Source organism: Rousettus aegyptiacus, unplaced genomic scaffold, assembly GCF_014176215.1.
Source record: "Rousettus aegyptiacus isolate mRouAeg1 unplaced genomic scaffold, mRouAeg1.p scaffold_m13_p_6, whole genome shotgun sequence".
Taxonomy (NCBI): Eukaryota; Metazoa; Chordata; class Mammalia; order Chiroptera; family Pteropodidae; genus Rousettus; species Rousettus aegyptiacus.
Window position 1 is genome coordinate 46553842 of NW_023416309.1, and position 16536 is coordinate 46570377.

The 16536-nt window shown below is 43.2% G+C and overlaps 1 protein-coding gene across 2 annotated transcripts in view; it reads left to right on the top strand.

Annotated features, from left to right (window-relative positions):
* The first annotated feature begins 415 nt into the window (after positions 1 to 415).
* Positions 416 to 16536, top strand: part of RBM20 (RNA binding motif protein 20) — a 162551-nt gene continuing 146430 nt past the window's right edge. For both annotated transcript variants that reach the window (XM_016145713.2, XM_016145715.2), the window contains exon 1: positions 416 to 684. In XM_016145713.2, the coding sequence (XP_016001199.2) occupies positions 515 to 684 (170 nt within the window). In that variant the 5' untranslated portion in view covers positions 416 to 514. The remainder of the gene's footprint in view (positions 685 to 16536) is intronic.

The window sequence follows — 16536 nt, forward strand, 5'->3', positions numbered from 1 at the left end:
CGTGAGTCCCGCTTGGCAGGAGCGCGCGGGGCCGCGCGCGCCGTGCCCGGGGCCGCCCGGAGCCGCCGCCTCCGGAGAGAAGCGAGAGCCCGGCGGCGGGCGGCGGGCTGGCGGGCGTCTGGCCTCCTCACGCGGGTGTGCTGCGCTCGCGGCCCGGGACCCTGAGCGCGCGCGGTGGCGGGCGGCGCTCGCCGCCCTGTGTCCCCGCTCACAGCGCCCGAGGTCGGCGGGCAGAGCTCCCCGGACCACCCCGGCGCCGAGCGGCTCCTGCCCGCCGGGAGACGCCCCCTGGCCCCCACCCCCGCGTGGCCGGGTCGGAGGAGCGAGCGCGGCGCAGGGAGGAGGAGGCGGCGCCGCGGGGACTGCCTCCTCCCCGCCCCTCGCGTCTCCTCCCCGCGCCACCGGGAAGGACAAGGGGACTGGGCACGGGGACCCCGGCCAGTGAGCGCCAGTGCCCCGGGGCTGCCCCTTGCGCGCGCTCTCTCGCCGCGAGTCGGGGCAGCTCTCGCCTCACATGGTGCTGGCCGCAGCCATGAGTCAGGACGCGGACTCCAGCTGCCCCGAGCAACCGGACAGAGATGCCCGCAGTGTGCCCGGTGCCTCGGTGCCCCCAGCACCTTCCGGCCCGCGAGGGATGCAGCCGCCGCCTCCGCCTCCAGCCAGCCTGCCCCAGATCATCCAAAAGTAAGGGGGGGGGTACGCTGGGGGGACACGCCCCAGGCGCCCCAGTCTGTGGCTTCGTCTCTCCAGGTCCTGCTAAACTTCGCTCTGCCGCCTTGCGTTTGAAGTTTTCCTGCCCACTTTCCCGGGGGAGTTGGTGTCATTCTGGCTGTTTGTGAGGTTGGGGACAGGGAAGCCAAGTTATTCGGGGAAAGTAATTTTGGTTTCCCTTATCCCCTTTCCCTTCTCTTCAGGGATGTTACTGGATGTTTTGAACTAAAATCTCTCAGACTGGGGGGAAATGGACCAGAGACTGTATTTCATCCTTCTGGTCCCAAGAGGCCGCTGGAATGTATGGAGGACCGTGCGTGAGTGTGTGTGCGCGCGCGTGAGGGTGTGTAAGCGAAATGCCGCCACCACGAAACCACCCTTAACGGTGCCCCTGAAGTCAGCCAGTGACATTGGGTGAAAAGGGTGGTGAGGGTTTATGAGCAACATGTTTTTGCTTTGCCCTGAAAGACGTGTTTACACTTTTCAAGAAGGCCCTTGCGAGGAGTTCTCAGCCACGCAACTGTTTTCCATTAATGTCACCATCTCGCGATTCGGGGACCCGCGCGGCTTGGTGGTTAATTTTCCAGCCCGCCTTCCCAACGCGTGAGCACGTTGGGGGTGGTCCACAGGCTCTGAGAAGCTCCTTTAGCCCACCCGGGGGGACAAAAAGTAGAACGATGATGTTTTGTTTCTTCTTTTAAGATTTGTTTGACAGTTTGAGGCCTACAATGTTGGTTCGTTTGAAGGATATTTACTCTCCGAAGAGTTTCCCTCTGCTTGTAATGAAGCCCCCAAAACTAGTTTAAGAAGTGTAGGAAAGTCTGGATGATGAGTGCTTGGGCGAAACTAGAGAAATACTCACACGTACAAGCGATCGTATGGGACAGAGCAGAGACGTTTCTTCAGCGCTGCTGCATGGATGCTTTGAGTTACATAAACATTAAAATGTAGTAAGAGAGGTAAACAGCGATGCGATGCAAATGGAAGTAAGTGGCACTTAAATGTTGTTAAGATCGATTTATGCAATAGAAAGAATAGCGAAAATTCAAATTTGACATCAAAGAATGCTAGTATCATATTTCAGAACAAAATGGTTCCCCTTTTTGGACAGACGATACTAAAGCTCCATTTATGACAACTTTTTAAAATTTGTTTTTATATAACTTTCGACTGCTCGCAACTTTCCAACTACATGAAAATTAGAATATTTTATAATATTCTGTTCCTGTTGTTTTACAGAATATTTCAGTTGAGACTTAATATGAGTGACACTTTATGTACATCATTATTTAAAATTTCTCTTTAATAGAGAAAAAAATTTAAAACCTAAAGTTTATTTACTAAAAACCGTGAATTGACCAGTTAATAATTGGGAAAAATCTAATGCCCGGCCAGTGTCTTGTGGTTCGAGATTAGGCTGCACAGTAAATTTATTGAATTTGCTTTAGTATTCTAATCACCCTGCATTTTCCTATCATTTACTTTTAATTAGGAAAAAACTAGGAAGTTTAGGTTCACAGAAAAATCTCTGTAGATGGATGTCTTATTATGAAATGTTGCCAGGGCAAAAATAAATGCCGTTTCGTGGAAAATGGATAATTTAGAGTGTATTTTAGTTTCCTCATATAATAGTAATTTACCCTGTAAATCCATCCCCGTTTTGAAAATTTCATCTCTGGAATATCTTACTTTTAAAAGATAAGACTGAGCTCTTCAAAGATGGCCCCTTCTGCTAGTAGTCCAGGATGGAAACCTCAGGAAGCGCCTGATAGCTCTGCCTTGTTTTGCGCTGGTGACAGATCAGTGTTCAGGAGCCAGGTCCAAGGCCCATGGGATTTGTCGTTTATATGCTTCTATCTTTCAGTCTTTCTTTATAAGGAGGTTTTGGGGTTTGCATTCCCCCTCGTGCCCACTGACATTCTACTGGAACCAGGCATAACATAGCAAATGCTTTGCAGGTCCACCCTTAGTGCGCTGAAACTTGAGCATGTTATTTTGAAACTACGTTTGCATAATTTAATCTGAGCAACCATTTTTCTGTAGTTATGAGGTGCTGTTTGCATCAGCCATCTTTGAGAAAATGTAGTGGGGAGGTTGCCTTCAGCCGCGAAATGAGCTGTCGGCCTCTTGATTTGGGAGTTTTGTGAACCAGAGCTTTGGAGGAAAGTCTCTTCTGGTGGACTACATATGGAATAAATTTTATTGGGGAACCTGTATTTTTTTTCAAGTTATTGTAGTGAGGTTATTTTGTAATTTATAAGGGGAGAAGTTTTGAACTCTTTCACAATGATGAAGATATCAATCTTCATATGCATAGCGTTTAAGGATTACAAGAATTTTTTCACTTCTTAATGCCTAGGTTTACTGATTTTCATTAAAAAATGGCTTTTATTCAGGGTAAAGTCAATGACTTTGGTAAAATAATTGTCATGATCATAATAAAAGCCAGTTTCTACTCACATACCTTATATTTGGTGTTGAGAGAACAGCTGTATACTACATTTATGTCGATAAACACATGAGATGTGATGATAAATAATGAAACCGATTTTGTCGTTTGCTTTGTGGAAGCCAGTATCGGCACTTACGAAGACCACGTCGAAAGTTAATTTGTGTGGAGTACTTTTGTTCTACTTAGGGATATTCGGTTTTCTTATTATCGCATTCTTAGCTTCAGTCAAGAATTGTCCATGACCTTTCTGCACTTGTTAAACCCCTGACTCCTGGCCAATATTGGCATTACCTATAAAGAGTTATCAGCAGTGTTTAGACACATATTACCCCTATCTGTGTAAGATCTTTGTTTTAAATGTGCATTCTTTAGGATGGCCAATGCGGAGGTATTATTGGATAAAATATAAAGCATTATGTAAGCCACGTGGGCAATGAGAAATATAAATAACACCTTAAGAGGAGACTTGGGATGAGTTTATTAAATCAGAATAATTTGAAGACTTAAAATATATCTTCCATATTAGCAGAAGTAAGAAAACATTGGCTCGTGTGTGTCGGTGAATGTTTTATAAAGATTTATCTCCTCAAACATTCACAATATTTTATTTCCAAAAGTGTTTTGTATTTTAATTTTGTGCTTTGAAAGCAACGCTAATTCTTGATTTATAAGAAGTTATTAACCACGATGAACATCAGAAATTGAAATTTTAGGTTGTAAATTTTAAAACTCTCTACGAGATGAAAGCAGAGCCGCTCAATGCTGTGTGAAATGTTGAAGTCAGTTGTCAGATGCAACTACTACGTGTGCCACTAATGACGGCGAAAATTAACCAAACAAGCACACACCCCTTCCACAAGGTGAACACATAGGTGATTTTCTTAAATGACTTGATTTGCAGCAAAATATTCCTGGCTAATGCGTGACCTTGGGCTGCAGACCTTATTTGAATATAGATGACTTATTTTTTTTCCTTCCCAGATTATTAGCCATGAATAAAAGTCAATTCTAAAAACTGAAAAAGTTTTGGTCTAGCATTCGATAGCTAATGTCACCTGCATGTGTTTGTGACTTATGAAGAAATAAAGCCAGCTTTAATTTCGAAAGTTTATCATCTTCTGCATAGCGTTAGTGACGCTGGCCAACGGTGTTTTGGCCGACTGTGTCTTCAGAGCAAAGTGCTCCCTGATTCAGAATAGAAAACGTGATAAGTAGTCATTATGATTATAGATAACTCTATAGACATTCTGCATTTGGAAAGATCTTCAAGTAACTCTTAGGGAGTGATACGCAGGCAAGTTGTATGTGATGTCCACCCGCTTTGACGGAGATGCTCACAATTACCTCCAGAATTGGAGAGAAAAATGAGAATTTGCCAAAAAGGGACATTACCTCACTCATACTCGGTCCTTTTCTGGAAAGAGGATGGAATTTCTAACATATGTGCCAGTTTATAACATGAATTTGAGACCATTTTTAGGGGAAACAGGGGTACAATTGTAGAAGGAATTTTGAAAATTTTAAATACCATCTTAAACTGCACGGAAGACAAGCATTCAGCAGGAGAAAACATCTGAGAGGATTAAGCATTTACCCAAAACAGGCGAGGAGTGAGGGTGGGCTCTTAGCATTCTTCAAAGTTTCTTTGCTTCTCCAGAAAGCCTCTTAAGCATAATTTTTTTTAAAGGCAATTATGCTTGAGGGTTTGTTGTGATTAGTATTTTTAGATAGTAAGTGTAGCCATCCAGTTATGAATTTTTCTTAAATGTCCAAAGAGATCGGTATTATGAAATGTAGTACATTATTCTCATTAGTCATGGTAAATGACTATACATATGGCATACACAGAGCTGTTCTAATGCCAGTGCTGTAGGGATAAGAAAAGAAGAAAAATCTTATCACCTATTTTATTCTTCTACCCACTTACATCTTTGCTACCTCCTGAGCGATTTATCAAATTAATAATTTTAAAAGCCCAAACCTGTCAGTTGGAATGTTAACGCTGATCTGTTAAGATCTCTTTGTCTTTCCTTACAGTTACTGGGAGAAAAAGAAACCCCACCAGGATTGGCTCACAGTGAAATGATCCCACATGATCCAGTTTCTCTCTCTCTGATTTATTTTTCTTGGGGCTGTAGGCTCTTCTCTCCAGTTAAACTAATATTTCTTCCCTGCCCCCAACAGCTAATCCTCAAGGAGACAAACCAATATAACTCAATTTACAGCTTTGATAAACAGGAATCCACAAAAATCTTGGGAACTGGAGTCTAATCAAGCGATAGAATTAAAATGGACTGAACTAAACATGGAAAGCAAGAATGGAAGAACCTTGAGATAGTGGAGTTAAAACTCCAAAGAGAAATCCAGAGTCAGGGCTCCCTTTTCTCTTCATCACCATGGTCCCCCTGCCAGACAAAAGCTTGAAAGGGTTCTCCTGTGCCACAAAATCCCACTTAATCTGATTTTTATTTCCTGCCACAGTAATTACCTTGTTTGGGATGGTCTGATAGGATTTTGTGTTATTTTAACAGGGAAAGTTGCTGTGGATCCGCAGCTGGCGTGAGTGACTGGTAGTAGTGTTTAGAATAGCATGTTGAAAAGTTTTGCAGAAAGTAAAGTGATCCCGTATTCCAGAATCAGAGCAAAGACCATGATTAGTGATTTGTAGAAAGGAGTACACGGCAGTTCTCTTTCTGGTTAATGGACCTGGCTGGATCTTGGTGATATGTGTGTTATCCTGGGAACCTAATATTCCTCGTTCCCACCAGTGAGAAGACTGGGAAACCCTAACTTTAATTAAATAGACACATTTTTGGATCAGGAATGTGAATTTGTTTTCCAATACCACCAAGGGGGTTCTGGCAATGGGCTGATATTTTGCTTGGCTCAGTGGGTGGTCGCTGTTTAAATTCCACCCAACTAAGGTTTCAGTCGTTGACATTTACAGACAGCAAGTTTGGGGACAAGTCATCACTGCCAGCTGTTTGAGGAGGTGGAAGGGAAGGACCCCCTCATACTCCTAAGATTTTGTTGTGTACTTTGGATATAAGATATATTTCTGTGAATATGATGCCTATTCTAATATGGTTACGTCTTTACAGCCGCAGAAGTTACAGCCAAGTTAATCGATCCTTCTCTTTCCTTATATTCTGCTGGATTTTATAAGATAAATCCCATGATGATTTACAAGGCAACTTTTCCAACTCACTGACAGCAGATCTGTTAGGGAGATGGCACATACTGCTGTGAATGTATTTTATGAGCAAAAAGGGAGCCGTTAAGCAACTTGCATGAGGAGGTGTTAATAACGTGTAGCTGTTTGCCGAATAAATCTTTCCATATGTTCAGAAACAAAAGGCCGAGGGTCATGCATATGTTTGGGGGTGGTTGTCACCCCATAAAGATAGTTTTCACGCCACTTTGCCCTTCTTTTAATGTGGGCATTTGCTTTAAGGATGCACGAGGCCATTTGCTGTTGCCTTTTCTTTGCACCTGCCTTCTCTCTATCACGGTAAAGACCCATCACTTATCAGTTGCCGCTTCCCGCTCTAGCCCAAACCTGGAAGCCTCTGTTCGCGGCTGTCTGGACACGAGGAGTAGGCAAAGCAATACATGTTTTAAAAGACGTATTAATTTCACCGAGTTACTTCTTTTGGTTTATTTTGAATTCATTATTGAAGAGAAGGATTTAGGATCTGCCTGGTGCTGTCAAGTGTAAAATGAGCATCTTTGTTCTAAATTAATTATCGGGTTTCTGACCAAGAGGGTTAAGGAGCAAAAGAAAACACTGGTTGGGAGTGGGTGACCCCGACAAGCCTATAAACCTTCCTAATCCAGCCTCTCCAGGGGTTGGAAATGATCGATGGCAGTTCCTTCCAAGAATAAAATTATGTGAACCTCCAGGAATATTGCTGAGTGATCATCAGTGTAGAAGGCTGTCCATCTCCTCCTGTATACCTGACAGAGAATATATTTCATATCAGTTACATTTTAGCAATTGGCACAGGTACATATTTGTGAGATCGATTACTCAGGAAAGAAGCAATAACCACAAAAAGACAATCGCTTTCTCCAGAATTTGCAAAGAATATTTGAATCAGTGCCATAATTTTAACGTCAGAAAAGCAGACGCAAATGTCAGTGAGAAGGACATTTTATGCTGTTTTCTAATGTCTAAACATTTTAATAAATAACAATTATTTTGGAATGTTGAAATGAACACTCGAGTTTGCAAAAAGTTCTGTTTTCAATTCAGGAGAGACAGAGCGGATACTTTTCATATGTCCAAGTCGGCTTGTGTTTGAATAGGCAGTTGGGAGTGCTTTGGTGATATCATTGTTTTTAGAGGCGAAAAACGTAAACACAGGACCTACAGGCGTCTTCTAGGAGCCTGGCTGCCGAGCGGACTGGACTCGGTCAACCGTGACGGCGCAGTCAGTCGGCAGTGCGGGCGGCGCAGCCGGCCTGCCGAGCGCTCATGGCCTGAAATACACTTTGCAGAGAGATGGTGGTTGTCCAAAAGCTGGGCCTTAGGTTTCCCTGTGGCTCCTTGAACTGAAGAGCCCCAGCGTTGTTTCCTGAGCCTCTGAAGGACAGGGTCTCCTTGGGGCCCTGCGTCCCCCTGGGATGGCCTGGCAACAGGGAGAGCTTTTATTTGATATTTGGAAAGATTCATTTTTAACCTTCTGCATAACAAGGGAGAAGAGCTTGTGATTAAAACTTGATTTATAGACTTTATACGTCATATACATAAGAATATTTATTGCAGCCTTGTCTAGTAGAGCAAGCGTTAGAAACTAAATGTTTCTCAGCTGAGAAAATAAATCATTTGCATGAATAACAGTGTGTACCGTTCAACCATTAGAATGCTGCTGTTATTTTATATATGTAAATATGGACTATAAACCATATAATACTGTTAACTAGAAAGAAATTACACACAGCATGTGTACAGAGATCTTGTGTTTTTAAAAAAAAACGTGTATGATTGTGCGAGTGCCTGCAAGCTTGGAAAAACATCTGAAGAACAAACAGGAAGTTGTTAACCGTGGTTCTGACTCTAGGTGGTGCAGTTATAGTGGTCTGCCTTTTTTTTCTCTTTTATACTTTCTGGGTTCTTGGTTTTTTTTTTGTTTTTTTTTTTTTGTTTTTTTGTTTTTTTTTTTTTGCGAGCTTGTATATGTTGGTATTGCACTGTCTTGAAGTCTGACCTGCCCGTTAGCATTTTAGATTTTAGATCTGGAAAGCATCTGAGAGCTGCCGGAGCCCGGTCCCTCTTGTTTTCCTCGTAAGGCTAGTGAGCATCAGAGAAGGCAAGTGAATTGTTCCAGGTCATACAGCAAGGCAATGGTCAGGGTGAGCTAGGAATCCTCGTTTTTCTGTCTATTGTGTTTTCTGCTAGGCTACCCTTTTGTCTGCCTGGAAATGAGGGAAAGTCAAATGGAGAACATTTCGAAACTATCTTTCCACCGGCTTCAGTCTGTTTACATTCCCTAAGGGGATTTTTGTAGAGCATCCATATGTATCTCCTGTCCACCCCCGCAGGTTTCTGTGCGTGGGGTAGCGGCCGGGTCTCCCCAGAGCGCCTCCTGCTCTGTTCCGTCCTGCCGAACACAAGACCAGTGACACATTCCCCCTGCCCCAAACTATTTGAAAGGAAGTGGCATAACCATAATTCTGTTCACAAATCTAAGGAAATTAATCTTACTTAAATAATTTTTTGTAATAAACACTAGATTTCTAACGTGTTCCCATAATAAATAATAAAAATGCCTCTTAGCTGTTTTTAAAAATCCCTGGGTTTGCATTTGTTGATGATGCCTCTTTTAATTTAGCAGCGTGCCTGCCTTTTTCTCTTCCTCATGACCGTAGATTGCAAGCTAGCTGCCTTGTAGAATGATCTGGATGTGTCTACTGTCTCAGATTCAGGTTAAGCATTTTGGCAAGGGTATGCCGTGGGCGATGTGTGTTCCACGAAGTTTGATTCCCTGAGTTAACTTGGTCACCACCAGATCTCTCCACTGTAATGGCACATTTTTCTCTTTGTGATAAGTAACTAGTCTGTGGGAGTGATACAGTAAGACCTTCTGAATATCCTGTCTCCCAAAAAACTTTCATCTAGTGGTTTTGTTTTTTAATTTGACCATATTCTAAAAAAAAGCCGCTTCGATGAAATGTGTGGAACCGAAATGACAATTAAATATCACTTTAGAATGGATATAGAGTTTAAATCTGACAGCCATGCAAAAGTGTTTGTATTGTCCCAGCCTGAACATATTATCTGGAGCTGCTGGATTTTTTCACTCCTGACTTGCTAGGAACTTAACTGATGGGCCTGCCACTTCCTACTTAACCTCTACGGCAGGCGTTCTGTCACAGGCCGTAACACTTTTTAATGTCCATACAGAGTGAATATACATACCTTTTAATGCTGATGGTAATGACTGGATGCTAATGTAATTTTTGCTAGCTCACACAATTTCTTGGCATCCTCTTGAAGCTATGTCAACTCTTTGCAAAAACTTCTTCTCTTCCTTTTTAAAATCACTATATGAAGCCGACTTTAAAAATGACCGATGACTTGCCCTGGAGCCTAAACTGGGTGAGTCCTGGAGCCGGTCTGTGACTACCAGTTTGTTCATGCTTTTTAGGTTGAAGTTAGGTAGCTATTTTTGCCTCTTCCAGATTGGTACTCTTATTTTCATGCAGAAAATATGTACGGGTGGGGAAAGTTGTGTGGAGTCGTGAAAAGAATCCAGAGTAGGCTCTATGTTGTAGAATCAGCTTTACCGCCACTCACCCTGATCATATAAAGTGAATAATATATTCACAATAATATAAAGTGAATAACAATGAACATTCATTGAGGGCTTCCTGTGTTCCAGCTACTAGTCTAAGCACTTCACGTATGTTTAATCCACTTAATCCAACAATAGTCCTGAGGTAAGTGCTGTTATCTCCTCCATTTTACAGATGAGGAAATCGAGTTACAAACTTACAAGGACTCAGTAAAGCTTAAAAAAAATAGTATTTATGAGACAACTGGGGGGCTGGAGCTGGGAATGGGAGAATGTTATCTAAATCCAGGTGATCTTATCATCTCCCTGTAAATATCCGTGTCCTCCAAATAATTTCTAGAAAACCCGTCATTTACAAAGAAAATATTATGCAAAAGAGTTGCTGAAATAAATTTGAAAGCTGGTCGAATTTGAGATAAACTAAACGATCTAATCAAAACCATTTTTTTTTGGTCTTCTGCCCTTTGTTTTTTTCTGTAATTTGAGTATGCCTTTTGATTTAAAGTGAAATCCATATCCCAATTTAAATTCCACAAGCAAATCTGACTCTGGCATTGATTCACTGCCTTACTCTATTTGTTATGCATGTTAGTCAAGATCTGAATTTGATGCTCACTGAGAGTATATAAACACTTATAATCCTCTCAGCATGTGCTAAAATAATAACAGATATGATCATTTGATTTGCAAAGTGAGTGTCAGCCAAGTTCTACCAGACCCATTTCTGAACCAATTCAAAAAAAAAAAAAAAAAAAAGAAAACCCAAAAAACCCCAAAAGGAAACCTCCCCCCCATTAAGTAGTTATTCCCCATTTCCTCGACCCCTGTTCCCCAGGTCCCTGACAACCACCAACCTGCTTCCTGTCTCTGTGGGTTTGCCCTGGACATTTCATACAATACGTGGCCTTTTGTATCAGACTTTCTTTCACTTAGCGCACTGTTTTCGAGGTTTATCCGTGTCGTAGCACATGTCGGTATTTCACTTCTTCTTGTTGTCGAATGATGTTCCATTGTATGGATAGACAACATTTTGGTTATCCATTCATGAGTCGGTGGATTTGGGTTATTTCCACCTCCTGAATATTGTGAATAGTGCTGCTCAAACATTCGTGTACAAGCTTTTGCTTGAACGTCTGTTTTCAATTCTTTTGGAGATAGCATATCTTGGAATGAAATTGCTGAGTCATATGGTGACTCTACACTTAATTGACTGAGGAAACTCCAAATGTTTTCCAAAGTGGTGGTACCATTTTACATTCCCACTGGCAGTGAGTGAGCGTTCCAGTTGCTGCACAACTTTGCCAACAGTTGTTATTGTCCCTTTTTAAAAAAAATTGTGGCCACCGTAATGGGTATAAAGTGGTATCTCATTGTGGTTTTGCTTCGTATTTCTCTAATGACTAATGTCATTGAACATCTTTTCGCATGCTTGTGTTGGTCATTTGTATATCTTCTTTGGAGAATATCTATTCAGAGCCTTTGTCCATTTTTTAGTCATCTTTTAGTTGTGAAATCATAAGAGTTCTTTATAAATTCTGGATTTGCAGATATTTTCTCCCATTCGGTGTGGTTTATTTCAACGTAATGATTCTAAAGCTCATCTATTTTGTTACATATATCAAAAGTTGAGTCCCCAAACTTACCATAAACCTTTCACCCTCTCTGGATTGTTGGTTTCACATGGTAAACACACTGCACTGATATTTAATCCTCTAAAGAATTCCTAGTGGAGTCTTCTGTCACATCATAGAGCCGTGTAGGGTAGCAGTTCGGGAAGAAGGTGTCTGTCAGTGCCGGGTCCCCAGCAGCCTGTGGAGCAGTGGACAGGATGGAACTGTCAGTTGGAGGTGCCCTGTACACACCATCATCACCACTGTGCTGAGTGGTTCACACATGCTTCCAGGTCGTCTGTTTTATCAGCCCAGCTGATTGGTTTGGGGACACAGGTGCTTCCTCCATCGGTCCCTCCATTCTCAGCCTGAACATCTGTTAGGGAGATAGTTTTCCCCTTCTCATTCTTCTCTTTTGCTGGGGACACCACATTGAGAGAGGAGGAGGGAATGCAAAGCCTCCTTTTTTTTTTTTTTTTTTTTTAAATGTGGACATATCTTTTAGTTTTCTTGGGTAAATATCTGGGCCAATGATACTTTAACCTTTTAGGAGCACAGATGCTGTACATTAGAATCATTTTTGGGGGGTGAAACCACCTTTGAGTTTTTATTATTTTGTCCTTGAACCCAGCATGTTAATGTGACCCTTCTAGGCATCTAAACATGCCTTTTCATTTTCGTTTTCAGCATTAGTCACTGATTAGCTTAGTTTGTTTTCTCTTCTTTGGACGACTCTTCCCTCAATAATTTTTTTATTGGACAAATAATTCTTACCATGGAAGTGGGCCATGAAATGAATAAGATGATGCAACTGTAGAACTTCAAGCTGGAAAGGACCCTAGAGATCATCTAATTCAGTTTTCTCACTTTATAGAAAAGAAGGTCAGATCCAGAAGAAAGACCAGATTCACAAAAGGGCACTCGACTATTAGAGAAGATAAGTGAGCAGGGAAAACGCACGTGCCTGTAAGTGTCATTTGAAGTCTCCCAGCGATGAGGCGTCTACAGCTGCAGGGTGGGTCAGTGATCAGCCCTGTATTCCTGCCATGCTGGGAGGTTCACAGGCTACTGTCTTCCCTCCTGGGTTATCCCATGTAATCCTCCAACAGCCCTGTGAAGTAGGTAGGGATTAAATAACGGTACCAGTGGTTCAGGGTCCCCTAGCCAATGACCGAAGAGCCCAGGCTCAGAGCCAGGCCTCCTGATCCGTTCCAGCTTGTGCTCCCCGCTTCCATGCCCACTGCCACGGCCTCGGTTCCGGCCTCCCAGGTCCTCTCCCTGCCTCCGGCCGGCCCTGTCCTCAGATCTTCCTTTTCTCCACACCCGTGCAGCCTTAATCTTGTCATCTGCTTACTTATAGCCTTGCTGTAGCTTCCTATTGCCTGTAGGTTGAGATTCAGACTGTTTAGAAGCCCTTCTAGACCTGTCCCCACTTAGCTGTCCGGCCCTGAGCTGGTTGTCATGGCTGCCCTCAGTCTGTCTTTACTACACCACCTTCTCACCCCTCAACTCGAATATTTCTTTCATTTTTATGGATTCTGCTTAGACTTTACCTCTTCATCATACAGGAAGGGGGGTTACGGGCCCCTTTCTTGTAATGCCTTGTCGCCCCCACTGTAGCATTTATCCCACACTTATCATTGTCTGTCTCCCCTAAAGATCCCATAAGGTCCTTGTGGGCAGGGCCAGTGTCTTCGATCTTGGTGTCCTCAGCATCTGGTAGGGTCCATGGCGCATAGTTTGTTGAATACATGCGAGAACGGGAAATTTAACTGTAACGTGACTTGATCTAACTGACTTTGTGATGAGAAAAACCACTCAGGATGGTCTCATGAGTGAGAATTGATGTGAGACCAAAGCTTGGTTTTTTCCAACTTATGTTTTATTCAGCCTGCCTATCTGAAAGGGATAGATAGACATGAATACCCTGCCTTCATGTTTGGAGAGGCAGTATAAGCAGAAAGTACAAACCTAGGAAATAAGAAACCTGAGCAGAGGTAAGGCACGTAGTCTCAGGTCTTACATTTGTTAGAACGGGGGTCAGGGTGTAGGCTTGTTATAGAATTTGTGGTTTGTCTTAACAATCAATGAGACCAAACACGAACATACTTTGACAGGAAATAAAGTGCTGAATACATGTGTATTATAATGTAACCTTTTTTGTCTCATTCACTCATCTCCAGCCAGGGACCTGATTATACCTCTCCAAGTACAGGCAAATTCCAGATTGAATTTCTTCTGCGAGATTTGACCCAAGTAGGAGAAATGGTAGAAAGGAACCCTTGGAACACCCCTTAAGTCTCATTGCATCAAAACGTAGAATGACAGGAATTTCTGGAACACTGCTTATTCAAGGAATCGCTAAACACAGTTCAAGGCAACTGCAACAGCAGGAGACTAGATTATTATCCTGATATTTGCTATCATGACAGTTGAATTGTGGCAATGATAATGACAATGGACCTGTGGCAACTTCTTAAAGGAGTTGCACAGATAATAATATATTGCCCGTGATTTCTCAGCGAGACCTAATCTGACCCCCTTATTTAAATTGCATCCTGTACTTTCCCATCCAGTCTCCCTTACCTTGCTCTGTTTTCCCCCATAACACTTGTCATCTTTTAACAGGTGATGTAATTTACTTGTTTGACTTATTGAGTTTTTATTGTCTGTTATAGCCCCTCCCACCCCGCCTGCGCTGTGCAAGCTCTCCAAGAGCAGGGGAGTTTTATTTAGTGATTCCCACCCACCCCATCCCTTTCCTGTCAGTGCCTAAGAATAATACCTGGCACCTGGGAGCAGCTTGCTAAATATTTGTGGAAGGACTAGATGAACAGTTAATAAAAATGCCAAGCTTAAGCATTGCTACATGGTGGCATTTGTTTCTTCTCTGGGCCCACCTAGGATGTGAATGACATGTGACTCCTGGATCTGAGTTTTGTGATTCAGGAAACAAATGAAAGTACAAGATGTTAGAAGATTGTAGCCTCTGCTCCGGTGTGATTCTTGGCAGTAAAAGAAGGTGCCAAACCTGGGCTGCTCCCCCAGCCCAGGCGTCAGTGACCCTTAAAGTGGCCTGGCTCCAGCAGCAGCCAGTCTAACTGGGCTCTCCTTGCAGACATCCAGGCTGTGCATTTAATGAGATCTTGGTGTTGAATGAAGAAGCGCCAGGTTTCACTCAGTCCCTTAAAATCGGGGCCCAAAAGACTGGGACAATCCCTTGTCCAGTAACAGGGAATTAGTGAATAAATTTGGCTGCATCCTCCTCTACTATGAGGACCATCTCCGTGTGCTGGCACAGAGAAATCTCAAGGATATGGGGAAAAAGCGGGGCGCAAAACGTGTGTACAGTTTCTACCTTTTGTGTAAGAAAAGGGAAGAGTGGGACTCTTTATATATTTCACATTTACCTTAGTTGCATAAAAATACTGGAAGGATAAATGAAAAGAACACTAAATAAAATGATTACTTATGAGTGCAGGTGGAGAATGCGGTTGAGTGGGTTGAGGCTGTGAGGTGAGACCCGTGTTACAGCAGGTGACGGAGGGTGAAGGAGGAGGCTCAGGGAGGACAGACCAGCCGTCTGCAGAGGTCAACCTGAGCTGATTTCAAATCCATACCTAGAGGCTTGCCAGGTGGATGGAGGAGGGCAAGTCTAGATGGAGGTGGGAGGAGAACATTCTAGGGGGTAATGCATTTTCAGAGATGAGAAAGACCATGGTGACCTGGGAGCCTCATGAGTAATTCTACTTGACTGGAGGTCAGAGTGTATTTTTAATTAAGGGACACAAACATGGGATGGGTAGCTGGGGAATGGTGAGAGCTGAGGATGTAAAATAAGGCAGGATGCTGGTGACGCAGAACCGTGTTTCTCAAGGCAAGGCGTTTGGATGTTATCTTTTGAGTAGCCATTTGTAAGCAGGGGCCTGATGTAATGCGATTGGTGTTCTGGAAGATTGCATGGGTATTGGAGAAGAGAGGATAATTGGGAGGGGTGTGCGTGTGTGTGTGTGTGTGTGTGTGTGTGTGTGTAGGTGTGTACCTAGGAGGCCTCCTGCACTCAGGTGATGAGCATCTGAAATGAGTGAGCACCATAACATGACAGTTAAAGGTAGGTATTGGAGTTGGAATGCCTAGGTGTGCATCCTGGCTGCCTACTTGCTTGCCAGGGGTGTAGCCTTGGACAAGTCACTTAACCTCTGTGCACGTCCATTTCTTCGGGTGTAAAGCGGGGCTGATAGGGCATCTACCTCAGTGTTATTGTGAGGAGTGAATGAGATTATGTGTGGTAAGTAGCCTTAAATGTTGGTCACCTGTATTAAGGTGGTGGCAGTGGTGTTGGTGGGGAGGGAACAGGCCAGAGAGGTGTTGGAAGTAGAGACGAGTAGGAAGAACCAACGAAGTCTCCATGCTGCCTAATCCGAGCTGCTGGGAGGATACAGTTGGGAAAGGGAAGCTCAGGGTGATGCTGATCGGTGGTGTGGGTGTGGACAGGAGCCAGCAGTCAGTCCACACCAGATCTGTGATTCGTCGAAGGGATGAAAGGGCATCAGGAAAGGAGAAAGCACTGAGAAGCCCCGCCCACCCCCGCCACTTTGATGTCCCAATTCAGGGAACTGCTTGTAGTTCACAGACACCCAAACTAATCCATGATATTTTCAATCTGAATATTTCATATTGTGCCTAACTTCTTTATTAGGGGAGAGAGAATTATGTATAAGGTGTGCATATAAGTCAGGAAAGGCTGGGGATAAAGGCATTTCCTTGAGCTTAGTACTGCCTTTTCTCAAAAGAAATTTTCTTTGTTTAAAATGTAGAGAATTGAATTAGATAGTTTTAATCAAAATCCTTCTCAGGGATTGTTAATTAAGCCTCTGAGATTTCAGAGACTTGTTTTTCCTTGTTGAAGTCAGCATGTAAAACATATAACCTCATGGGGAGAATGTAAAAATGGTATCACTTCAAG